This window comes from Phocoena sinus, chromosome 2, assembly GCF_008692025.1.
Source record: "Phocoena sinus isolate mPhoSin1 chromosome 2, mPhoSin1.pri, whole genome shotgun sequence".
NCBI lineage: Eukaryota > Metazoa > Chordata > Mammalia > Artiodactyla > Phocoenidae > Phocoena > Phocoena sinus.
The window spans coordinates 92,914,577-92,941,447 of NC_045764.1; the positions used below are offsets into that span (position 1 = coordinate 92,914,577).

Sequence of the window (26,871 nt, forward strand, 5' to 3'; positions counted from 1 at the left end):
TTGGACTCTCCTGTCTCCAGAGCTGTCATCTCTCATCTCCAGTCCCAGGGCTTTAAATGCCATCTAATGTTGATGACTCCCAAATGTGCATCTCCAGCTTGGACCCCTCCTCTGACCTCCTGCTGTTGACGGCAGAGCAATACAGTACAGTGGTTAAGACTCTAACTCTGCCGAGTCCTGTCTGACCGCTTACTAGCTATGTCTACGTGAGCAAGTTACTTAATCTCTCTGTGCCTCAGTTGCCCAAGAGGTGCAAAATGAGAGTAACAGAGTCCACCTCATAGGGTTGTGAGGACTGAATGAGTTAGTACACAAAAGGCACTTTAAACAGTGCCTGGCACACAGGAAGAGCTCAATCAGTGTGATCTACCTGCCGTCACCTCTCTGCCCTCCTCTCCTACTACTCACTTCTTTCTTGATAATGCTGCTTTGTTCTCTGAACACCAAGCACTCATTTCTACCCAAGGACCTTTACACCAGTCGTCCCCTCTGCCTAGAGCACTCTTCTGCTATTCTTGGCATGATTGGCTCATTCTTAGGGTTTCAACTCCTCAGAGAGGTTTCCCTGACCACTCATTCTAAAGCAGTGACACCCTCCCCCATCATTCTCTCATCTTACCTTATTCATTTCCTTCACAGAACTTGCCACGATCATAAATCCTGTTTATTCGTTTGTCTTTTTCCATATAGTCTATCTCCCTTATTACATTGTAAGATCTCTGAAAGCAAAGACCTTATCTGATTTATGCACCATTGTATCCTGGGCCTAAAATAGTGCCTGGCATACAGGAGTTGCTCAAACATTTGCTTAATGAAAGACCAAATGAATGATCTCAGTCAAACCTTTACATTTTAATCACGGTTACTTCCTTAAAAAAAACCCAAAACACTATAGTGAAATAAACATAAAATTTAAGTGTACAGTTGAGTACTTTCACACTGTTGTGTAACCATCACCACCATCCATCTCCAGAACTTCTTCATCTTCCCCAGCTGAAATTCTGACCCATTAATAACTCCTCATTTCCCCCTGCCTCTAGGCCCTGGCAACTTTCTATGACGTTGACTACTCTAGGAACCTCATTAGAGGAGGAATCAAATAATATTCACCCTTTTGTGTCTGGCTTATTGTTATTTAGCATAAGTAAATTTTTCTATGTTGTAGCATGTGACAGAATTTCCTTTTTTAAGGCCGAATAATATTTCATTGTATGTATATACCACATTTTGTGTATCCTTTCATGTTGACAGACACTTGGGCTGCTCCCACCTTTTGGCTGTTGTGAATAATGCCGCTCAGTTTCTTCTTGGCTACTCTCCCAAACTCCACATCACCAATATTCCTCATCGTCCAGATAAAATATCTTCATGCAGACTCATTTCCCACATTACTCATTATGTGTTATAAAAAACGTAAACTATTTAAGAGGACAATCAGAACATCAAAAAGGAAGCTTACCACGCCCTGGAGCATTCTAAGATGGGTTGTACCTTCCACATCAGACTTTATAACCTCACTGACCTGAAGAGGAGAACAATAAGGAAACCATTCCTGGGAGACAAACAGAGCAGTAGTACTATGTGTGCTTGGGCCTGTGCCTATGTAGGTACAGTTCAGCCTTGCTGATTGTCCTTGACATTCTTTCACTGTGGCATAAAAAAGAAATAGGACAAAGCATGCTCTCAGAGTTCCTGAAGAGACTTCTCTGAGGAAGATGGACTATAAACAAATTTGCCTTAGTGGCAAATGTGTTGCTAGGTGTACGATGTTCAGTTGCTCTCAGTCTACAACAAGAAGTGCCGTCTTACTGCTTCCACAGCTCTGTGGGAAATTCAGAGAAAACCAAAATACAGACAGAGAAGAAGACATCCAGGACTCCTCCGTAGCTCTGGTTTCACTGGTCTACTTACATGAATGTGATCCTAACATATAGGATGCAACAGAATTCGAATTCATGTCCAGCTTCCTATACAAGTTGATCTGAAAGCCAAGACTAAAGCAATGGTAAAAACCATGCATAACTTGCACAGCACTTACCATTCTATCTCACCCTAAAGTCTGCCATTTCGGTGGCATTCAGGCCTTCTTTCTTCCTAAAAGAAGCTCATCCATGGCTTCAGGGGGCATTCTGTCTCTCTGCCTCTGTCTTTCTTTCCCCACTGTCAGATATGAATAGGGAAGCGCATAGCCCAGCTGCCACTGAAAGCCACCATGTGACCATGAGGAGCCACGCCTTTGGATGAAACAGACCCGAAGGATGGCAGAGCAGAGCAATAGGAAAAACCTGAGTCCTTGACAACACAATCAACCCTGACGCTTGCCCCACCTCACTCGTTAAGTGAGATAATACATCTCCTTACTGTTGAAGTCAGCTGAGTCAGCTGAAGACATCCTCACTGATACTCTAAGTAACTACCAAATCCCCTAATGTTACCTGGAATATTTTCTTTAGGGTCAATGTGAATTAATGAATTTGCTCATCCATTCACTCATTGATGAACACTTGGGTTACTTTCTTGTTTTAGCTATTGTGAATAATGCCACCATGAACGTGGGTGTACAAATATCTCCTCAAGACTTCGCCTATACCCTTCACCCCAGCCTCTCCTGATGGTAGCATCTTGCATAACTATAATACACCATCAAAACCAGGAAACTGACGGAGGTACAATCCACAGAGTTTATTCGGATTTCACCATGTGTGTATGCGCATGTGTGTGTAGTTCTATGCAATTTTATCACCTATGTAGTTTCATGTAACCACCACCACATTCAAGATACAGAGCTGCTCCATAGCCACAGGGCTCCAATGTCACATCCTGTTACTTAGTGTATAATAAAGAAACACCTTTATTACTGTATCACAAAGTTGTTTTGACATTTTGTTCATTGTATTTCAATATAATTGGTTTCCTTTATAATCCTATGTATTTCATTTTATGCATTCACAAACATTCCGAGATGGGATCGACAGGATTCACCAGACTGCCAAGGGAATTCGTGACTTGAAAAAAGTAGAGCCCAGGCTGTAGAGGGAATTCAGGTAACAGGTCTGTGTTATACCTGATAACCTTTAAAGCCTCCTCTAATCCTGGATTAGAAAAGCAAGCATAGGGCTTCCCTGGTGGCGCAGTGGTTGAGAGTCCGCCTGCCGATACAGGGGACATGGGTTCGTGCCCCGGTCCGGGAAGATCCCACATGCCGCGGAGCGGCTGGGCCCGTGAGCCACGGCCGCTGAGCCTGCGCGTCTGGAGCCTGTGCTCCGCGACGGGAGAGGCCACAACAGTGAGAGGCCCGCGTACCGCAAAAAAAAAAAAACAAAAAAAAAAAAAAAAAGAAGAAAAGCAAGCATAGTTTCGTAGAGCACAGAATGTTGTCTTTTTTTATAAATTTATTTATTTATTTATTTATTTTTGGCTGCCTTGGGTCTTCGTTGCTGCGCACAGGCTTTCTCTAGTTGTGGCGAGCAGGGGCTACTCTTCGTTGCAGTGTGCGGGCTCTAGGCGCACAGGATCAGTAGTTCTGGTGCACAGGCTGAGTTGCTCTGCGGCATGTGGGATCTTCCCAGACCAGGGCTCAAACCCGTGTCCTCTGCATTAGCAGGCGGATTCTTAACCACTGTGCCACCAGGGAAGTCCCTAGCACACAATGTTTCTTAACTGTCTTCTTAACTGACTCACTGGATTCACAGATGCTCCCCCTCCCCTCTGCAAATCGTTCTAGCTGATATGGCAGCACACTGCATAGTTGTAGCCAATGGGCGACTCTGGAGGGTCTACTCCACCTGCTGAGTTGGATGCTTACCGAGAGTCAGGTGTGTCAACTGTCCTAGAACTGTGCTATTTGTACTTTTCATAAAACTACATAATTTTATAAGAAATGAAATGTGTGAAAATAAAGTTATTTTTAAATGAATATTAGATTGACTGCTTTTGAAAGGCTCACTATTAAGGCACTGAAGAAGAAAAACCCCACCAAACTGTTGCTAAAGTATGTGTGGCAGGACAACTGCAAAAGATCAAGGAAAAAATGTTAACAGCAGGAAGATTCTATTCTCAGAATGCTTTATAAGTACCTTTAAGTTCTCTTTCCACTGAAAAGAAACTGCAACTAGAAACCTTAGACTATACATTATAGATGTGTTCTACACAAAAATGTCACACACCTCCCATCAACAGAACTTTACCAAAACAAAACAAAACAACTCTTGGTCCTACATCTAAAGACTGGCCAGTGAATGTGTTTTTAAATAATATAAGGTAAATTAAAATGTTAAACCATGTATCCTTTTCTATGATTCTATGCTTTAGCTGACTTTTTCAATTACTGATCAACTCCTGATCTGACAACATTTTAAATGAGAAAATTTCTACTACATTAATGCCAGCATCAGGCAAACATGTAATAAATATATACTAAAGCTCATAAAACATTAAGACACAAGGCTTTGTCTCAAACAGTATTTAGTCTTGAAAGAAGAAAGTGAAATTCACTAATAAAGTATCCAATAAATTTGAGAACAATTCATTAGAATTCTATTTTCTTTTTTTTTTTTTTTTTTTTTTTTTTGCGGTACGTGGGCCTCTCACTGTTGTGGCCTCTCCCACTGCGGAGCACAGGCTCCGGACGCGCAGGCTCAGCGGCCATGGCTCACGGGCCCAGCTGCTCCGCAGCATGTGGGATCTTCCCGGACCGGGGCACGAACCCTTGTCCCCTGCATTGGCAGGCGGACTCTCAACCACTGCGCCACCAGGGAAGCCCTCTATTTTCTTTTATATTTAGTTTTCTTTGTACTTAAATTTTCCACTCTTCATTAAGGTATATGATATTGTGGTAAAGAAAAGCAGTGTTTTATTATTTTGGTTCAAAAATCTTCCCTGTCTTATAGAACAAAACTTATTTTAGTACTTCTCAAACTCTTTACCTGAAATACAGAGGAGTGAACTCACACTCCTATAAGCAAGGGAGATCTGTGGATATGGCCCAAGCGCTACAAATTAAAAGTTTAAGTTTCATGCACTATCTTTCAAATGTATGTAAATTTGGCATTATATTCTATAGTTTATCTATATTTGTTTCAATATTAAAAAGCCTTTTAATTTTTCTTTAAATCGTTCAGTAAAAACTTGATGGGCATAAATTAATTAATTAAAAAACAAAAACAAAACCAAGAAAACTTGATGGGCCCCATTTATTCTGTGGCTTCATAGACTTCACTGTGCACCCAAGCAAGAGAAGCTAGGGCTCAATCAATTCAATACAATTTCTTTTCTTTTCTTTTCTTTTTTTTGGCTGCGCCATGTGGAATACGGAATCTTAGTTCCCTGACCAGGGATCAAACCCATGCCCCCTGCAGTGGAAACGCAGAGTCTTAACCACTGGACCACCAGGGAAGTCCCCAGTTCAATACAATTTCAGTTTCAACTTGTGTTGAATGAAAAGAGAAATTTAAATTTAATTTCTTGGAGAAGTATTGTAAGGGATTAGGCAATATCATACATGAACCAACAAAGGGCAGAGGGAAATTAACAAATATCCAAGGAAAGGTGGCAAGAGGCATGGAGACAAAAATTAAGTCTTGCACTAACCTAGCTGTCCACCCCTACTTAAGTCATATCCCAGTATCTATCAAATTCTAAGGTGGGATGGGTCTTTCTCACTGTTGTCACTCTAGCACTTATCACAGTACCTGGCACACAGGATATATTAGCAGCTAACTCTTATTGCCTTCAAACCTTCCTGTTTGAAACCCCTTAATATCTCATTTTACAGAAAAGGAAACTGAGGCCCAAAGATTTTAAGTAACTTGCCCAAAGACACAGGGCCAAAAAGTGGCAGAGCTGGGATTCAAATCCAGCCAGTTGGGACTTCCCTGGTGGCACAGTGGTTAAGAATCCACCTGCCAATGCAGGGGACACGGATTCGATCCCTGGTCCGGGAAGATCTCACACGCTGTGGAGCAACTAAGCCCGTGCGCCACAGCTACTAAGCCTGCGCTCTAGAGCCCGTGTGCCACAACTACTGCAGCCTGTGCACCTAGAGCCCATGCTCCACAACAAGAGAAGCCACTGCAATGAGAAGCCCGTGCACCGCAACAAAGAGTAGACCCTGCTCGCCGCAACTAGAGAAAGCCGGTGCATGGCAATGAAGACCCAACGCAGCCAAAAATAAATAGATAAATTAATTAATTAAATCAAATCGAGCCAGTTTAGCTCCAGGGTCTGAGCTCTTAACCACTATGTTAGAATAAATGCTTGTTCAGTGAATGAGTGAGTAAATAAATGATTTGTGAGAAATGAAAAGCAAATATTTTAAGCCAGAAGACTTTATCTCCTTACAGTGCAGTTTGTTGCTTCGGCTGTTGAGTGGTTCTGGTCCATTCACATCTTTGCTCTTTTCATTATCCTCAATGGGTCGGAAATGAGCCAAGGTCCTCATGAATCCGCGGAAGTTTACCTGGTCCTCTCTGATCAGGAAAGATAACAAAAAGAACATCTTCTCAGTCAAGGCAAGGTGATTATTTCTTATGAATTCAATACATTAACAGGTTTAGCTAGAGTGGTCTGAAAGTCCATTTAATGAGGTCTCTTTCCATACACATGGTACTTTAGGGCTCATAAAATATCTTCAGTTAAGTCTTGCCACAAGCTTGTGACGTTTCATTCTAACTTTACAAATTATTAACCAGACTTAGAGAGGTAACAGGACTTACCAGAGTCAGTTACCTATTTTAAGTAGCAGCAGGGCTGTGCTATCAGACAAGCCAGAACTTGAACTCACTGGCTTCAGACTCTGCAGCAAACAGCAAGTTAAGTCATTTCAACCCAGTGTCTCCCTAACCACCTCTCATGTCTCCCCTGCAGTCACACGTACCTAGTGATATTTTAACGTTAAGGCATATTATGTAAAAGCTGCTTCTGAAATAAAGTTTATTTAGTTATAGAAGCAATAAATACATTTTTGGAAATTTGATAAAAAGAAAAGAGAAAAATACCACTTCTAGTTCTACCAATCAATCACAATCACTGTTAATATATCTCCCAGTAATTTTTCTATGTTTTTTGGATAATTGTGAACATACTGCATAATTTTGTAGCTTGCTTTTTTTAAACTTTTAGGCATGTCTACAATCAGTATAAACACTTTGAAACATTTAAACCATCTGCATAATAATTGTGTGGCTGTATCATGATTTTATTATTCCCTCATAATTGGATAGATATTTTCCTCATAATGTTTTGAAAGACCTTTGTGTATAAAGCTTTTTGGGTACTTAAGATTAGAGAAAATCTTTTTTATCACACCACAGGCTAATCAGTAACCCTATAAGAAATAATTCTAAAACTTGAATGAATAAAGAATGTTTTTAATATTAAAAGAGAATGTCCCATGTGACATAGCTATTTATCTAAGGCAGTCATGGAAAGAACAGGTTGCCTGGTTCCTGTGGCTACCTAAAAATACATCTGAGTCTTTGCTCCCATTGAATAGATGTGGTATGTCGGGTCTCCTAAGTGCCAGCAAACACAGAGATCAGAGACCTTGTAAAGGTAGAGTTCAAAGGCTAGCTTGTGAGCCGCTTGTACTCAAAGGAATGACCTTTCACTCTTTAAGGTAGCTATACTGCTAATGGAGCGTTATCTCTAAAAAATGTAAGGGCTGAGGAATCAAGGAATATGTAATAAGATCTGAGTCACATGCTAAAACAAACAGATAAATGAGTACATATATCACTGGCATGTCTCTGAGTAAAAGGGAACTAAATACCAATGTCCTACTTTCAAATCTCATTCTTTAAAAACAAATTGAACCTAAATATGACCAGAGCAAAACAAAAAACCCAGAAGCCAAATATCTTTATCTGATTAGAGCAAGAAGCAGAGGTGCAGCGTGCTAAGAGCCGAGCAGTGTAGTCCAGCGCCATCCTCAGCCTCCTCATATATACCTCAAGTACATCAGCACACATTGTGTCCTTAGCAAGAAAGAGATCAGTGAAAAGGATGACAGACAACACTGTAGTCACAACAAAGGTGGTCTGGCCTTTATAAAACAGCTTTCCACAAGCTGCTTCTTCAAATAATCAGTGGTGACTAGGGAACACTTAAAAAAAAAGCTGGCAAAATGACTCTACGGGGTTTACTTTTCATTGCAAAAGGTTTGGATACAAAAGAGCAGTGAAAGTTATCTCCGGACAGTTCTCTGCAAGGGCTAAAAAAAGGAAGTGAAAAAAAGCAAGAATTCAGCACTAAAACCACACCTGAAACAAACAGGGCATTTCAGGGAGAGAAAAAAAAAAATCAGAAAATGAGGAAATGTAAGTGATTACTCATGGTCACCATGAATCTGAAAAGGGCAGGTCTCAGTCTGATTGAGTCCTATCTTCACATGAACTGGCTGCTAGTCTTCCCCTTTGACTGTCACTCAAATTTACTGAGTGACCGTCTTCTCAACTTGCAAATTCCTTTGCTCTCAATTCAGAGTTCTAAAATTTCCTCTCCACATGTTTTATCTGATGGTGCACTCACTGACACTTAGTCTTATTACTAAGAACTGGCAAACATATAACATTTTAAAGTCCTCTGGGTCAAATAAACAAGTCACAAGGAACCAGGAAGACATTGTTAAAGAGATTACTTAAAACAAGATTATATGATAAGCTTTATTCAGGAAATGGTACCTAATTGAATCAGTAAATATTGACTCAGCACTTTGAAGGCAGTGTATTAGGTTAGTGAAGCATATCAAAAGCCTAGTTTTACATTACACAAACCTAAATCTGTTGGAGAAAGTGTGTGTGTGGTAGGGGAACTATATCCATAGTTGATGTCATAAAAGAAACGTAAAGTAATGTTCTGGATTAAAGGAGGCTAAAGAGATATGACAACTGAGCCAGACTGGGATCCTATACTGGAGGAAGGGGACATGCTAAAAAGATTGTTGGATAAACTGATAAAATTGGACTATCAGTAATATATTAGAATACAATAGGTAATGAGGGAAATAGATGAAGGTGGTCAAAGGGTACAAACCTCTAGTTATAAGATGAATACATTCTGGGGATGAAATGTACAGCAAAGTGACTATAGTTAACAACACTGAATTGTATCTTTGAAAGTTGCTAAGAGAGGTAAAAGTTCTCATCACAAGAAAAAAGTAACTAAAAAAGAAAAAGAAAAAAAAAGAAAAAAGTAACTATGTGAGGTGATGAATGTGTTAATTAATATTATTGTGGCTATCATTTTTCAATATATACATATATAAAATCACTATGTTGTATACCTTAAACTTATACAATGTTATATGTCAGTCACATCTCAATAAAGCTGGAAAAAAGAATACATAATATTTTATATTAATATTATTACAGCACTTGATAGGTGTGGTAAGTATAAATTACACACTAGATTTCAAAGACTTAATATGAAAAAGAATATACAATATAATAATACTTTTAAAATACTGATAACATATTGAATACTATTTTGAATATATCGGGCTAAATAAAATATATATTGCCAAAGTTAATTTAACTTGTTCATCCAAAATTAATTTAACGTGTTTATTTTTACTTTTTAAATGTGACTACTAGAAAATTTGTAGTAATTATGTATGTGGCCTGAATGATGTTTTTATTAGCTAGGACTGAGACAGAGAGCATCACAAATGAGGCAAAATGTTAACAATACAACAGATGCTTCTGGGTAAAAGATGTACAGGTGTTCCTCATACTGTTTGCAAATTTTGCAACTTTTCTGTAAATTTGAAATTATTTCCAAATAAAAGTTTTAAAAATGTTTAGTTTTACATCAAAGATAAACAGAGATTAAAGACAACTTTGAAGATGGGCTAATAGACCTATCTGAAGTTTAAAACAAGGATGAGGGTAGAGCTATTTTAGATATGATTGAGTTAGAGAGGCCTAATGTAATCGGGAGGATCATGGTCTGAGATGACCCAACCGATAGCAACATTCCAGATTAGCCTCAGAAAGGAAGCCCAATAAATGCAGGGACTCACCCTTCTGGAAAGAAGGCATTGATGATCCGGTCCCCCAATGGGTTGATGGCAAGTTCTGGAATCCGCTGGAAGTCTTCCCGGCTGCCAAGAGAATCACCTTGGGTTAGAGACCATTGGCCCTTAGCATGAACTCCTTCAGTCATGCTAGAGTACAACCTAGCAAGGATATTACCTCCTGGAATTTACTTCTGTGGCAAATTATACCAAATAACTGCAAAGAATAGCACTTTAATAGCTGCCAAGTGTTTCTTGCACCAACTCTGGAGTGGAAGAAGCCAGGTTTGACTATGCCACATTCTAGTGAATTCAGCACACAGGTTATGTCAGTAAACCAACTGACAAGCAAATACTAAGCTGTCCCTGTAAATGATTCCTTGAACATTACTATTTTGTACTTAGTAAGTTTGGAGAATGAAGAGCAACTGCAAAGTATCAAACACTGCAGAGTTGAATATGGGAGGAAAAATTCAGAGGGGCCTCCGTACCCTTGATAAGAAGATATAGAGCACTTATAAAATGCAAGGAATTCTTAGGTGATATTTACATCTAAGTAGAGAATAAAACATGACAGGGACTTCCCTGGTGATCCAGTGGTTAAGATTCCACGCTCCCAATGCAGGGGGCCTGGGTTCAATCCCTGGTCAGGGAACTAGATCCCGTATGCCGCAACTAAAAGATCCCACATGCCGCAACTAAACATCCCATGTGCCACAACTAAGGTCTGGTGCAGCTTAAAAAAAAAAGCATAAAATGTGACAACTAACTGACTGGCCTTTTCTCCATTGCCTTCTACAGACTAGAAGTATTTAACCACAGAATATGGCAAGAGCAGTCGTCCTCTCAGAACTTGAAGTCTGTTGAAGTGAATATTGTTAGTTATCATTCACTGTATATACATTATGTGCCATTCTAACTCTGTTTATATACTTCATCTCATTTCTTTATGTCACCACTTTATCTATACCCTTTTAGAGCTGAGGAAATTGATTTTTTTTTTTTTGGGCCGTGCCATGTGGCATGCGAGATCTTAGTTCCCTGACCAGGGATTGAACCCATACCCCCTGCAATGGGAGCACAGTGTCTTAACCACTGGACTCCCAGGGAAGACCCAGAGCAGAGGAAATTGAGAGTCAGTGAGATAAAGTAACTCGTCCAGTGCTACAGAGGTAAAAAGTGGCAGAACTGCAATTTAAATCTAAGTCTGTAAGTCAAAGCACATGTTCTTTTTCCTAAAAAACCACACTTCTTTCCCATAGTACATAAACTTTTTGAAAGGTGCTCTCCCAAAAAACGTTCAGTAACTATTTTTTTAAAAATTCTTAAAAAAAAAAAAAAATTCTTTGGTTGATATTCTGTGCCAAAAGTATAAAGCTACCTACAACAAAGACAATATATGTACAAAATATCAATGTCATAAAGGACAGAGAAAGGCAGAGCATTGTTCTAGATCAAAGAGGACTTAAGAGACATACAACTGAACTCAATGCATGATCCTAGATTAGGGAAAAAAACTGTTATGAAGGACAATACTGAGCCAACAGGTAAAAATGGTATATGGGCCATATAGAATATGGAATATTATATAATAGTACTATATCACAACGCTAAATTTCTTGATTTTGAAATGAGAATGTCCTTGTTATAAGGAATACACACTGAAGTATGTGGCAAAATGTTAACAAGTGGCAAATGTGGGTATCGAGTATATGAAGTTCTTTGCGTTATTCTTGCAACTTTTCTGTAAGTTTGAAATTATTTCCAGATAAAAAGGGGGAAAAAGGAATACAAACTCAAAAGGTGATTCCTGCCTTCAAGACGTTTACCAACAGAAGAGATAAAACTTATTCCTTCACCCTCTTTGCACTAGAAGCTAATGAAATGTTCGTATTTTACCCAGGAGCCTTCAACTCTCTGGTCCTCTCATGGTTTAACATTTACAGGGTGCTTAATTAATTCAACAAGCTCATCTCCACCACATCTGGTCATTTTCTACAGACGTAGAAAATGACCCAGGGGACTAAGCACAAAGTTCTGGTACAATAACTCCAGATTCTAATCTTCTTTCATCATTTAGGGTAATAATTTTTATAGCAGTTAATGAATTAGAAGAAGCCATTCATAAGATAACTAGGTTGCTTAAAATGATGAAAGAAAGAAAATTACTGAGGTCCTGATTATTTAATTCAACAAACATGTACTAAGCTCTTATTATATAATGTGTTTTATAATACAAAGTCTACATTATCAACACAATGTAGTTCCTCTTTGACAGAGGTTAAGAAACAATAATTACTCCCTTTTAAATGAAGATTAAGGCTGATTTGAATTGCAAGGCCACATACCTCAGTTTAATGTCTAATGAGCTTAAGTAATTTTAGCTGCAAAAAGATACAGTTTAAATACCAGGCCTAGTATCAGGTGCTGAGTCCACAACCTAGCCTAACCCCTTGGGTCTCAATGAAGAATCTAGTAGTGGACTTCCAATGTCAACAAGGACCTAAACCTTGTCTTACGACACTTTTAAACTTTACTCTTAGAATTTAGATTGTATATAAAATGGGGTCTATAAGATCAAGGGGAATACAGTTGAAAATATAAATATAAAAATGAAAGAGTATAAAAAATAGTTTATAAACTGTCAAACAATATATAGTTTATTATTGCTGGTTGTTCTATAGTGGAATGGAGATCATCTGGACAGTATCTCTAAAACTCAGCTACTCAAATTTGTCTGCCAACACAAATCTAATGGAGAAAAAGAAATACTCCAAGCAGCTCACATACCACAAGTGTTATAATTCATTCAAAACGCAAATTTTTGTGTGCTCATTAAAACACATACCAATATTATATTCTATCTCATAGCATACCTAGGAAAATCTTCCTTGAGGATTAAGACATTATTACTGGTAGTAGGCAAATCCAAGAGCAGAACCATGTATAATGGCATTTTTTATGGCCAAAAAATTCACAATGAAGAATTGTTTTCCAGATATGTACAAGCACAGAGATGCTCTGGGAAACCAGTTTTAGAGACCTCAGTAACCAGAAATGCCAACCCTCTACACTGATCTTCACTGTGCAAGTTCTTTCTCTTACACAGAGATGTAGCCTCACAGTTAACTTCTTATATTTTAAGGACCCAAGGTAGATGCCAAGTTCTTTCTCTTATACAGAGATGTAGTCTCACAGTTAACTTCTTATATTTTAAGGACCCAGGGTAGATGCTTAGATAACATACATAATGAGGACATTAAAGTCTGCTAGTTGGACATACCTGTGGGAACACACGTTCAATTAAGAAAACAGTTTTCTGGGGACTTCCCTGGTGGCGCAGTGGATAAGACTCCACGCTCCCAATGCAGGGGGCCCAGGTTCGATCCCTGGTCAGGGAACTAGATCCTACATGCATGCTGCAACTAAGAGTTTGCATGCCACAACTAAGGAGGCCACCTGCTGCAACTAAGGAGGCCTGGAGCTGCAACTGGGACCTGGCGCAACCAAATAAATAAAATAATTAATTTAAAAGAGTTTTCCACATTTTAGTATAATAGAGATAAATCATTTACTATTTGTATTTATTATGTAATTATTTATATTTATTAACATTGATATGATAATAATTTCTGTTATCTAAAACATTTAATATTTTAAATTAAATTGATAAAAATGATTTTTTTTGTCTTGGTAATACAATTTTTTTTCAGGTTTGCCAGGTGAGGGAAGTAGCAGTTACAAAAATTAATTAAAGGAACTCTTAAGAATGGGTCAGCTGCCCACTGTTGCCAGGACCCATCCCAAGAATATAAAACCATTTGTCCCCAGGATAAAAATGGAGAACTGCTATGGAAAGAAACTGAAAGATCCACCTGGGCAGGGTTTCGGCCAAGTGTTGGAGGCTGGCTCCCCAGGAACACAGTCCTTTTATTTGGGGAAGAGAGTTGCAAATTTGTCCCCTTGCTCCCTGACCGTATGCCCTAAAGTGAGGTCTAGCAACTTACTGGCCCTGCTCAGAGTATAGAGGGCTTGAAGTCAGTCCTTCCATCCAGGCAAAGACCTGTGGAGAAAGCAACCACAAACAAGCCCATGCCAGTTTTCTACAGTAATCCATCCACACATTTTCATAAATATGAATGGACAACCAACACTTACCGACATTTTGGGAAAATCAATAACATAAAAAAGTAGGATCAAGATGAATAGAGATAATCATAATTCAGGGAACAAAAAGGAGTTCTGAAAGATTCTAGTAAGTAACGCAATAGATATTTGATAAGTTATTGCATCCGTAAAACAAAAATAAGCTACTATGATAGAGCAGAGGTCAGAGAACGAGACAGTTTCTTGGAAATTAAAAATATGACTGTGGATAAGTTCATCAAAAGGTCTACAAAATAAATTCAAGGATATCTGTCAGAAAGCAATGGAAAAAAATCAGAAAATATGAGAGAAAACTGAGTCACGGTGGTCCAATAGCCAACCAACAGAAATGCCATGAAAATCAATAAAGAAATAAGAGGGGGAGGAAGTAAAGAAATAATAGAAGAAAACTTTCCAGCTAAAGGACATATTTTTAACTTTTTTTTTGGCCATGCTGCATAGCATGTGGGATCTTAGTTTCCCAACCAGGGATTGAACCCTCGCCCCCTGCATTGGAAGCGTGGAGTCTTAACCACTGGACTGCCAGGGACATCCCTAAAGGATGTATTTTTAGATTGAGAAGGTTCACCTGATACTGAGCAATGAATAATGAAAAATAAACTACAAAAAGGTACAACTTTGTGAAATTTCAGAACATCAGGAGGAGATACTTGAAGGTTTCAGAGAGGAAAAAAAAAGATTATCTACTAAAAGAATGAGAATTAGACTGGCATCATGGTTCTGTGAAACTCCATTCTGGAATGACTGATACCATTGTGTACAAAGTAAGTGCTTATCCAGGATATTGAAATCATCTGCCCTCTTGGATGAAGTCAAAGAAGAAAATGAGTCTCAAAAGCACTTAGTTTTTAAGCAGATAAATGGCTACCATTCAGGAAACAATCTCTTAGAATTTATAGGTAATCTTATTTATTTATTTGTTTGTTTGTTTATTTATTTATTTATTTTTGGCTGCACCTTGCGGTGTTTGGGATCTTAGTTCCCCAACCAGGGAGTTAACCTGGGCCCCCCGGCAGTGAAAGCGCTGAGTCCTAACCACTGGACCGCCAGGGAATTCCCTAGAGGTAATCTTTTTTAAAGTGATATATAACAACACAGCCAACTAGTAATTTCAGTAATAACTTTCTTGCAGCGTTTAACTGGTCTGTACTGTCCCCTGTAGTCAATTTAACCTGCATGGATTTACCATCCAGGAATAGTTTTCATCATGGTATTATTTGAGAAAAAGTATCTGACAAAAATCCAATATTAAAATTGCTCAAAAAAATTGCTCAATGCACAGGATATTTTTAAAGTAAACTTTTAATGAAGTATAACATACATACAGGGAAGAGCAGAAATCACAAGCATTCGGTATGATGAATTTTCACCAAGTGAAGATTATAACCGGCACCCAAATCAAAAAATTGATTACTATCAGTACCCAGATACCTCCTTCACGTTCTCTTTGTCTCTATATGCTCCCCTCCTCAAAGGGTAGTCATTATCCTGACATCTAACACAGATTAGATCAGCACCAAGGATATTTAAACAAAAGAAACCTTCTTTGTATCCAGATAATGACCAGGCTCTCACCCTGATCTGACCTACAAAGGACCATTTCAGGGCACGTTATAGGACCCAGCTGGCTTTTCAAAGACCAATTTCAATGGCAGTGGTAGAAATATTTCACCCAAAATAATGGCACCTGAAGAAAGTAAGATTTGTGAGGTTATAGTATATATTTATATTCTATGAAATACCGATCTAGATTACCAATCATTTTAACTCAACACCTATTGGTAGGCCAAGGAACTAGTGTTCTATAAAACATACTTTGGGGGTGAATCTCTGAAAGCATTTTGCAGAAGCTCCATTTCTAACCAAAGCCTTCTATAGTTTCTGTTTCATGATCCCACTGAGACTGACACTTTAAAAAAAGGAGTACAGGGGTTTCCCTGGTGGTGCAGTGGTTAAGAATCCGCCTGCCAATGCAGGGGACATGGGTTCAAGTCCTGGTCCAGGAAGATCCCACATGCCGCGGAGGAACGAAGCCCGTGCGCCACAACTACTGAAGCCCGCGCACCTAGAGCCCATGCTCCGCAACAAAAGAAGCCACCACAATGAGAAGCCTGCGTACCACAACGAAGAGTAGCCCCTGCTCGCTGCAACTAGAGGAAAGCCTGCGAACAGCAACAAAGACCCAACACAGGCAAAATAAATAAATTAATTAATTAAATAAATTTTTAAAAAAGGAGTACAGAATGCCTTGGACAGTACACTATAGTCTCTCACTCTGCAGAATTTGGCTTCAAGCCGCAGACATAGAGCATCTTGGGAGAGGAAAGTGAAGAAAATGTGGAAGGAAAAATATTTCTCCTACTAACTTCTTTAGGAAAGTGGGGCATGTTAAAGGTAACAAAAAGACTGGAGGTAACTTATATTCGGCTGAGCACCCTAATGGGTTCTAGAAAGGTCAAGACAGGCCTTGAGCTGAGTTTGGTGGTAAAGGCTGGAGAGAGATAAATCACTCTATTACTATAAAAGAATTCTGAGTTTACCAGGTTATGTCTATGGCTGGAGGGAGTAGAAAAGATGGGGTTGGGGCAGAGGGGACGACAATCTATAACAAGATGGCCAGAGGCTGAGATGGCCATTGTCGGAGGCACAGCCACTGTGAAATCCCTGATATTGGGAGGGTCCAACAAAATGATTTATTGATATATACACAGTTGACCCTTGAACAACATGGATTTGAACTGTGTGGGTCCATCCACGCGTGGATTTTTTTCAATAGTTAATATTTCAGTACTACAGGATCCTTCATTGGTTGAATCTGCAGATGTGGAACCACGTACGCTGAGGGCAGACTATAAGTTATTCTCGGATTTGACTGTGCAGAGGGCCACCACCTCTAACCCTTGCATTGTTCAAGGGTCAACTGTAACATGCTAGTTGTTTACTATGTAGTACAATGGGGTAATTTCTTCTTGCACTCAAGGTGGCTTGGGGCTTTTCCCGTATTTTAATCCAAACCATGATGGAGATCAAAGAACAGATTTCAGACCAACTGCTTTGTAATGCTGAATACAAAAGAATCAGCTAGACTCAGGTAACCATGAAATCAAAAATTACCCTATCATTTCCTACCACCTCTTCCCCTACCAAGAATTTGTAGAAACCAGAACAGAAAGCAGTGCCTAGTGCATCATAGGTATTCAATAAATACCTATCAAATGAGTGAGTTAGTTCACTGGCTTTCCATAGAGTGTGAAATTATGTTTTAGGGGCAGAGCAAATCTTGCCTAGATTTTAAGGAGCAGGTAAGACTAACTGACACATGGAAAGTTTTCACCTCTTCTGAGGAGAAACATCTCCTTTTACAAAAGATTTTCCATTGTTTTCCAGCAAACAATGAAAGTGATTAAAGCACACATTTACAAATCACCCACTTTCTAGAAAGAAGAAAAGGACTCAAAACTAATGTGAAGGGTTTCCCTGGTGACGCAGTGGTTGAGAGTCGCCTGCTGATGCAGGGGACACGGGTTCGTGCCCCGGTCCCAGAGGATCCCACATGCCGCAAAGCGGCTGGGCCTGTGAGCCATGGCTGCTGGGCCTGCGTGTCCGGAGGCTGTGCTCCGCAGCGGGAGAGGCCGCAGCAGTGAGATGCCCGCGTACCGCAGGGAAAGAAAAAAAAAAAAAACACTAATGTGAATTCTATATCTTCACTTAGTGGTTAAATCTGAATTTATGAGGAAGACGTAATCCCAAATTCAAGTAAATTATTCAAGTATTTGGGCTGAAGGAAAAATAGAAATTTCTAGTCGTTAATTTTTCTAATACAAATTTATATAGTCTCCTCAACAAATGGTGCTGGAACAGCTAGATATCCACAGGCCAAAAAATAAAGTCTGACTCTTACATTTCTATCTATTGTTACACACACACACACATTTTGTTTTGTTTTGTTTTGTTTTGTTTTGGCTGCACTGCGTGGCATGTAGGATCTTAGTTCCCTGACCAGGGATCGCACCCGCGCCCCCTGCAGTGGGTTAAGTGCATAGTCTTAACCACTGGACCACCAGGGAAGTCCCTTCTTTCTTTTTCATTTTGTATAAATATACCAAAAAATACATATATATTGGGTGTGTGTGTATACATATACATACAAAAGACTCAAAATGACAAACATCCAGTTAAAAAATAGGCAAAGGACTTGAATAGGCATTTCTCCAAAGAAGACATACAAATGGTCAACCAGCACATAGAAAAGATGCTCAACATCATTAGCCACTAGGGAACTGCAAATCAAAACCACAGTGATCTACCATTCACATCCACTAGAATAGCTAAAATCAAAAGAGAGATAATAAGTGCTGATGAGGATGTGGAGAAATCTGAACCCTCATTACATTGCTGGTGGGAATGTAAAACAGTACAGAGCTGTGCAAAAGAGTTTGGTGGGTCTTCAATAAATTAAGCATAAAATTACCATGTGACCCACAATTCTACTCGTAGGTATATGCCCAAGAGAATTAAAACATAAGTCCACACAAAAATGTTCATAGTAGCCAAAAGGTGTTAACAACTCAAATCTCTACCATCTGATGAATGGATGAACAAAATGCGGTCTATGCATACAATGGAATATTATTCAGCCATAAAAAGGAAAGAAGTACTGATACACACTATAACATGGAAGAATCTTGAACATGTTAGGGGACTTCCCTGGTGGCACAGTGGTTAAGAATCTGCCTGCCAATGCAGGGGACACGGGTTCAAGCCCTGGTCCGGGAAGATCCCACATGCTGTGGAGCAACAAAGCCCATGTGCCACAACTACTGAGCCTGTGCTCTAGAGCTCGTGAACCACAACTACTGAAGACCACGCGCCTACAGCCCCTTCTCCACAACAAGAGAAGCCACCGCAATAAGAAGCCCACGCACTGCAACGAAGAGTAGCCCCCGCTCACCGCAACTAGAGAAAGCCTGCCCACAGCAACCAAGACCCAAGGCAGCCAAAAATAAAATAAATAAATTAAATAAGTTAAAAAAAAAAAACACATCATGTTATATGAAAGAGTCAGTCACAAAAGGCCACATACTGCATGATTCCATTTATATGAAATGTCCATAAAGAGAGGAATGGGAAGTGACTGCTCAATGGGTATGAGGTTTCCATCTGAGCTGATGAAACTGTTCTGCAACTAGACTGTGGTAATATATAAACGTATTATACAGTGTTGTGAATGTACTTAATGCCACTAAAATGTATACTTTGAAATGTGAAATATTATGTTATGTGTATTCTGCCTCAATTAAAAAAAGACAAAGAGGGGACTTCTCTGGCGGTCCAGTGGTTAAGACTCTGTGCTTCCACTACAGGGGGCTCAGGTTCGATCACTGGCCGGGGAACTAAGATCCTGCATGCTGAGCAGTGCGGTAAAAAAAGAAAAAGAAAAAGTACTTAGTGTGGTCTTTGCACATGATAGGTATTCCGTAGTCATTGACTAATGACTGGGCAGCATGGTTTTGGTCAATTCCAGCTTTCAGTGAAGCCAGATTTTGCCCTAAACAAACATGGCCCTATGGATTTATCAGCCATTTTCTAGTTCTTCTGCCTGAGGATTATGCACAAAGGCTCAGCAACTATACTCCTCCCCCTGTTATGCTACACCCCACACCTATGCTACAAGGCTTCTAAAGAAGTCCTCCATTGTTTCTTGACAGCCGCCAGAAAGGCAAACAGCTTCATTCTATATCAGTCAATCAAAGCTGAGGAACAACAGTAACAAAATGCTGCTACTGAGTTAGGTTGGGAGGTGGTGGTAAGGAGGTATTTCATTTGACTATAAGCCAATTACAAATATGAAATGATACAGCATTACATTACTCTGAAATCATATACTTACTCAAGACCGGTTTCTCAGCTGTGGCACTACTGACATTTAGGGGGGATTGTCCTGTGCATTTTAGGATGTTCAGCAGCATTCCTGGCCTCTACCCACTAGATATCAGTAGCATTCCCCAGCTGTGACAGTCAAAAATGTCTCCAGATATTTGGCCACCCAAGGGAAAATAGCCGTCAGTTGAGAACCACTGCTCTAGACGAAAATACTGAACATCTTATCTAACATTAATACATACAAACTGATGTACCCTAGGAATATGGGTTGGGTTGGGAAATGAGAGGGGGAAAGGACAAAACAACCTACACCATCTTGGATTGCTATGGGTCCGCCTCCTGAAAGCTAACATGTTTGGAAAAGAGCTGTGGGAAAACTCAAGCAGAGACAGCCGAAATTCCCAAAGGTACATTCATAGGACCAGAGCAATGGCCACCCAAACTAAGGGGAGCTGGAGTAAAGTAGCAAGCACCTAGTGATAAATGTAAATTCATTGTTCTGCTTAGTATGTAAGTCCCCTGTGGATCAATGATACTCAAAGATGAGTGAAGAAATGGTCCCTGTTCTCTGCATTCCAGATGCCTATTGTGTCTGCTCTCTGGATAAAGGCAGCTATTCAGACATTGTCAGAAAATAAAGAACGGAACTGCCTACCTGAGAGTCCCATTCTCTCCTTTGTCCAGGCTGGTGAACCGGCTGTAGAGGCGGGTGATCTGACTGTGGGAAACTAAAGAACACAAAATTAGTCCCAGTTGGAGAAGTTGCCCTCCACTCGAATTGAACCTGAATGTGGCCCTTCAGAAGCCAGCTACTCTTCTGGTCCCAGGCCAACATTAAATGCTTCAAAGTCAGTAAAGTGGGCCGAAATCTCACCTCCAACTCACCTCTAGAGTGTCAAAGCAGGAAGAATGAAAGGAGTTAGAAAATAAACTAAATCAAGAGTAAACAAAATTGACTCTCAGGAATGAAGTCTAGGCTTAATTAAGACTGTGTTAAATGTCAGGTAGTTAAGATTTAACAAAACAAGGCCAAATTTAGTTTAAAAGGAAATTGTGAAACTTTCACCTTTCAGTACCCTGACTTAGAGGTTATGAAAATGCATGCTTTGATTAAAAACGCATCTCTATTAATCAGTTTCATGTTTCAGGCTGGCACAGCTGGGTAGGTAACTTGTGTTGAATTAAAGATCGGGGCTGGGGCTCCCTGGTGGCACAGTGGTTGAGAGTATGCCTGCCGATGCAGGGGACACAGGTTCGTGCCCCAGTCCGGGAGGATCCCACATGCTGAGGAGCGGCTGGGCCCGTGAGCCATGGCCACTGAGCCTGTGCTCCGCAACGGGAGAGGCCACAACAGTGAGAGGCCCACGTACCGCAAAAAAAAAAAAAAAAAAAAAAAGATTGGGGCTTGTGAAACAGATTGTATTTAAAAAATCTGATTTACTCCTACGCCAAGCATCAGTGGCTTTATCTTTTCCCTCAGGACTGATCTTCGGGTAAAAGATCACCACCGCCTTGGGTCAGCCTCTTCTCTGTGATGGCATGACCTCCACTGAGTTCCCAGTAAAGGAATGGGCTCCGAGAAAGGAAACTAGGTAATTTGTAAAATGGTCATGTTATCATCAGATGACATCTACAAGGAAGCTGTTTTGCTCCTCATTTTGGACGAACTCAGGCACAAGCTGACAGTTATGAGGTAATAACTACAGGTAGACAATGAAACTTTGGAAATGCAAAAAGGAATTTCTGGGAAATAGTTTAGTCTCGTGGCAGATTGGAGGTAGGAGGAAAAAAAGAAGTTATCAAAGGAGAAAAGACAACAGCCAAAAAGGGTGTGGCAAGTGTGGACTTTGTCCTAGGCTGTACCTTCATGGGTAAAGGGGTGGCTGAGGGAGTCCTGGTAGTTGTCTTCCTCCCCCGGCTCAAGAAACAAAAATCCACCTGCAGTTTTAGGAAAAATGGGATAAAATAAACAGGGCCACGGGCAGGAGAAGCAGGAACTGAGTGGCCCAGAGCTAGGAGGAGAAGACACACTGGGCAAAGCTGTGAATTCTTCAGCGTCAGGTTTCAGCGCAGGCTGGGCTCCGTTCTGTATGACTGGCTCTCTAAGGAGAGCAGAGGGCAGAGGAGGAGGCAGAACCATTCCCAGCCAGGGCAGAGCCAGCAGGGGTCCAGACACTGAAGCAGTTGTGGACCTTTCTGCTAGTCAGGCAGGTGTCAGTAGCTTGGTGTACACTCTTGTGAGAGTCAGGTTGACAGGTTCTGATTCCAATCACGGCACCACAGCTTACCAGTGAGGGGTGAGTGAGGGGGGTTGTGGAGTGAACTAACAGAATCCAGGAGAGGAAAGCGCTTGGCAAAGGTCTGGCACTTGGTAAGCACTCCAGGTTAGCTATTATCATCATTATCCTTACATTGTGAGCCTGCAGGTACAGTTTTACTGCTGTACTAATTAATCTCCAGCTTTCTCCTGATTCTGCCAGTCACAACCATTTTCTTCAGGAACCTGACTAGGCTTTGGCCTCGGGCCTCAAAGGCTGCTCTAGAACTAAAGTTCCCTTTAGTTTTCACAAAATAAGTCAGTTAAAGAATGACTAACTTTCCCAAAGGTTTTTTTTTTTTTTTTTTTTTTTTTTTGCGGTACGCGGGTCTCTCACTGCTGTGGCATCTCCCGTCGCGGAGCACAGGCTCCGGACGCGCAGGCTCAGCGGCCATGGCCCACGGGCCCAGCCACTCCACAGCATGTGGGATCCTCCCGGACCGGGGCACGAACCCGTGTCCCCTGCATCGGCAGGCGGACTCCCAACCACTGCGCCAACAGGGAAGCCCCCCAAAGGATTTTTTGAAAAAACAAAATTCGTTCACCATCTCAACATCACTGCTTTCATTTCTTCATATATCATCTAACATGTCACTGTGTACTTTACATAAACATAATAGCTTATTTTTCATTTATTAATTCATAATTTTTCTATATTGGAGTCCTTTTTAATAACTGCATAATATTTAGTCCATTGAGTATTATATATTTCAGGTTACTTTTCTTTAACAAGGAACACATTCAAATTGCAGTTCTTTTTATACTAGTTTTTTTTTTTTATTTGAGAAAACAATCTATCCACATGGTAAAAATGGTACAGAAGTGATCATAGGGCTTCCCTGGTGGCACAGTGGTTGAGAGTCTGCCTGCCGATGCAGGGGACACGGGTTTGTGCCCCGGTCCGGGAAGATTCACATGCCACGGAGCGGCTGGGCCCGTGAGCCATGGCCGCTGAGCCTGCGCGTCTGGAGCCTGTGCTCCTCAACAGGAGAGGCCACAACAGGGAAAGCCCCGTGTACCGCATTAAAAAAAAAAAAAAAAGTGATCATAACGAAAAGTCACCCTAACAACCGCATTCCTCAGTCTCCATTGCCAGAGTCAAACACTATTACCAGTTTACTGTGAATCCTTCTAGAAATTCCGTATGTATGTATATATGAGTATGTACAGCAAGTTATAAAATTTTTAAGTTGGAAGAAATGTTGTCACCTTGTCCAACTTCTTCAACTAACAAGTGAGCCATCAGACATCTTTCTAATCTAGAACACCATCCAAAAGAAAGGGACACTGAAACCTTATAGTACGATTTTTAAAATTCCCTTAGTGAGTAATGGTATGACATTACATCCCATATTTCAGAAAAATAGATCAGTTTATGGCTGAGTTCCTAATTTACCAATATGTTTAAAATAACTGTGTAAATAAGTATCCAAACAACCATAAAACTGCTATCTTCCAGGACAAACTGGGCTATGTGGAAATCAGGGGAGAAATGTACAACCAAATGCCAACATTTAACACAACTCGGTATGGTTACATCTCAATCTACCTCCTAAATATCGGAACTAATGTTATAATGGTATTGTTACAAAGAGCTCCGTTAGAACAGACGAAGAAGGAGGAGAAAGAGAAGAAGGAGAAGAAGCAGCAACAGCAGCAGCAGCAAGTAAGCAGGCTTTAATTCAGGTGCTAAACTCACTATGACCAAGAATATAAAGCAAACTCCAAGGTGTATACCTCAGAGTAAGTTCAAGGAGCAAAAAGGTATTGGAACTGCCACAGAGTAAGGCAGGACAAGTTTCCAGGAAACTATTCTCATCAGAAGGCGCTAGGTTAGCAGGACAAGTGCCCGAAACCTGCATCATTCTCGGTAACCCAAAGGAAGTCTCAGGAGTTGACAATTACTTTCAGAAAAGGCTGTGAATGTGGGCATATCTTGAACAAAGCTATATTTTTCTCCACTGATGGGCAAATAATTAGTTTCTATTGTTGAAAGGTTACTTAAAAGACACTGCTAATCTTCCTGACTAAAAGCCATTCTGACTATCATTACTGTGCTCAGAGAAAGGCATTTCACAGAAATGCCAAGCACTAAGGAGGAAAAGCAAAGTGAAGAGTAAAAATGAAAAGGGAATAAGAAAAAAAGTCATTTTGCCCTTGCCTTTATTCTAAATCTTAACGCAGAAGAACAGATTAATAACCTAGGTAAAGCATATACGTGCAACCGAAGGTAACTCTCAAAAGATTGAGAGGTTGAAGCCTGTACCCCTAACCATTCCTCCTGAACACTCCACACCCCAATATTTCGCATTTCCTCTGGCAAGAGGACTTCAAGAGCTGGCCTACTCTCTCAGGAAACCTATAGATTAAGAGACTTAAAAGAGATTAAAAACAAAAACAAAAACTTTCTTATAACTGGGGATGTCTAAATATGGACTGAATGATAGATAATATTTATAGAATTATTGTCAACTTTCTTAGGTGTGATAATAGTATTCTAGTTATGTAGGGAAAAAAATCCCTGTTCTCAGGAGATACATGCAGAATGCTTAAGGGGTGAAGGGTTCTAATATCTGCAACTTTAAAATTGTTCACCAAAAATATATATATAGGGCTTCCCCACTGGCACAGTGTTTAAGAACCCACCTGCCAATGCAGGGGACACGGGTTTGATCCCTGGTCTGGGAAGATCCCACATGCTGCGGAGCAACTAAGCCCGTGCGCCACAACTACTCAGCCTGCACTCTAGAGCCCACGAGCCACATCTACTGAGCCTACATGCCACAACTACTGGAGCCCACGCACCTAGAGCCCGTGCTCCGCAACAAGAGAAGCCACCGCAATGAGGAGCCCGTGCACCGCAACGAAGAGTAGCCCCCGCTTGCTGCAACTAGAGAAAGCATGCCCACAGCAAAGAAGACCAACGCAGCCAAAAATAAAAAAATAGGAGCTGGAAGACAGCAGCAGGGTCTTCTGTAGTGACAGAACCTTCAGGCACTATGGCAAGGCAGATGAGGGCCATGAAGGGGTTCTGCATTTTGAGGCAGGAGCAGCCTGAAGTTGAACTTCCACTTACATTCTAGCCCAGGAAATTATTCTCAAGCAATTGCCTTTGCCTGTCTTGTGCTCTTTGTTGCAACTACAGAGAAACCCACACTAGTTCTATCATCACTACACCCTTTCAAACAAACAAAACCTCACTGGCCTGTAAAACGTACTTCCCAAACCTGTTCAATATCTTTGCCATGTCACATGACACACACCAGAAGGTAGAGGCTAAAAATAAATCAATCGGCATTTATTACTACTCAGTTGGCATGAGTTGTTTCTCACAGATTATGTGGCTATTTTTTTTTTAAAGGTTTTATGTAATTCCCAGCCAGGTTATTGCCACACAGTTAAGTGAACTAAAGGTGGAGCATACAGAAACTCCCAAGACACTTATGACCTTTCCCTTAATGACAACTTTTATTGAAATGATTTTAATTTATGGAAATGTTGACAAGTGAAAGAAGGTGATAGAACTAAGACAATATAGCAAATGTTTTACGCCAACACAAAGTGTTTTTAGACAGTGTTTTTCAAACTGTTAGAAAAAACAGGATTTCTACTCCTTTAAAAGTTTTCTTTCCTTAGAATTGGGAAAACATGATTCCAGTATTCCCTGAAAATAGGAAAAGTGTAAAATGCCGTCACCTCTCCAGTTATATAGCTCTAGACAAAGTTTTTATAACTAGCATATGCTAATGGTATTTTCCCAATAAGATGATTGTTATCTGTGGTTCAAAAGGTAATAGCTAACACCTGGTGCTCATTACATACCCAGACACTATTCTAAGTAGTTTACATTTTTCTCATTTTATTCTCACTAGGAATCCTATAAAGTAGGTACTATTATTATTCCCATTTACAGATGACAAAGTTGAGGCTTACAAGGAATTCTTACTTAGAATTACTTTTCCAAACACTTAGAGATTAAATTTCAAATGCCGGATAACCTAGTCATACATGAACTCTAATCAATTTAGACTTATGAATGCAAAGCTTTCATACTGAATATAAAGTCAGTTTTACTCAATCACGCTACATTTTCTTACTGGCAAAGTGAGTAAAGAAATGTCTTATACTTGTTCTTAACTTGAAGTGTTTCTGATTGATAGTTCCCCAAACTCTTAACAGAACAAGAAGCAGAGGAAACAGGACTAATTCCACCTCTCTACCCGACCCTCAGGTATCCGCTGTTTTTATTCTTCTAAACCTTTTGCATCATGCTAAGATTAATGCTTTAAAAATCAACTCTGCTTATCGGCACTAACTGGATAAATTGATGGCTCAACTCCCAGAGCAGAAGAATGACAGGTAGCATACTGGGGGAGAAAGCACCTGGAAGCCACCCAAAATGCCCTAGGTTAATTTATCCAAATCTAATCAATTCATGCACGAATCAAGGCCCAATTCCTGTCCTCCTCAAAGCCAGCTCACAAGGACTCTT

General features: G+C 40.2%; 1 protein-coding gene across 1 annotated transcript in view; it reads right to left on the reverse strand.

The window, feature by feature from the left end:
* The window catches only part of CHP1 (calcineurin like EF-hand protein 1), a 38,875-nt gene that overhangs the window by 9,715 nt on the left and 2,289 nt on the right, over positions 1 to 26,871 (reverse strand). The window contains exons 2-4 of the mRNA XM_032622066.1: positions 20,718 to 20,790; positions 10,019 to 10,099; positions 6,340 to 6,467 (exon numbers count right to left, since the gene is read on the reverse strand). Of these exons, the coding sequence (XP_032477957.1) occupies positions 6,340 to 6,467; positions 10,019 to 10,099; positions 20,718 to 20,790 (282 nt within the window). The remainder of the gene's footprint in view (positions 1 to 6,339; positions 6,468 to 10,018; positions 10,100 to 20,717; positions 20,791 to 26,871) is intronic.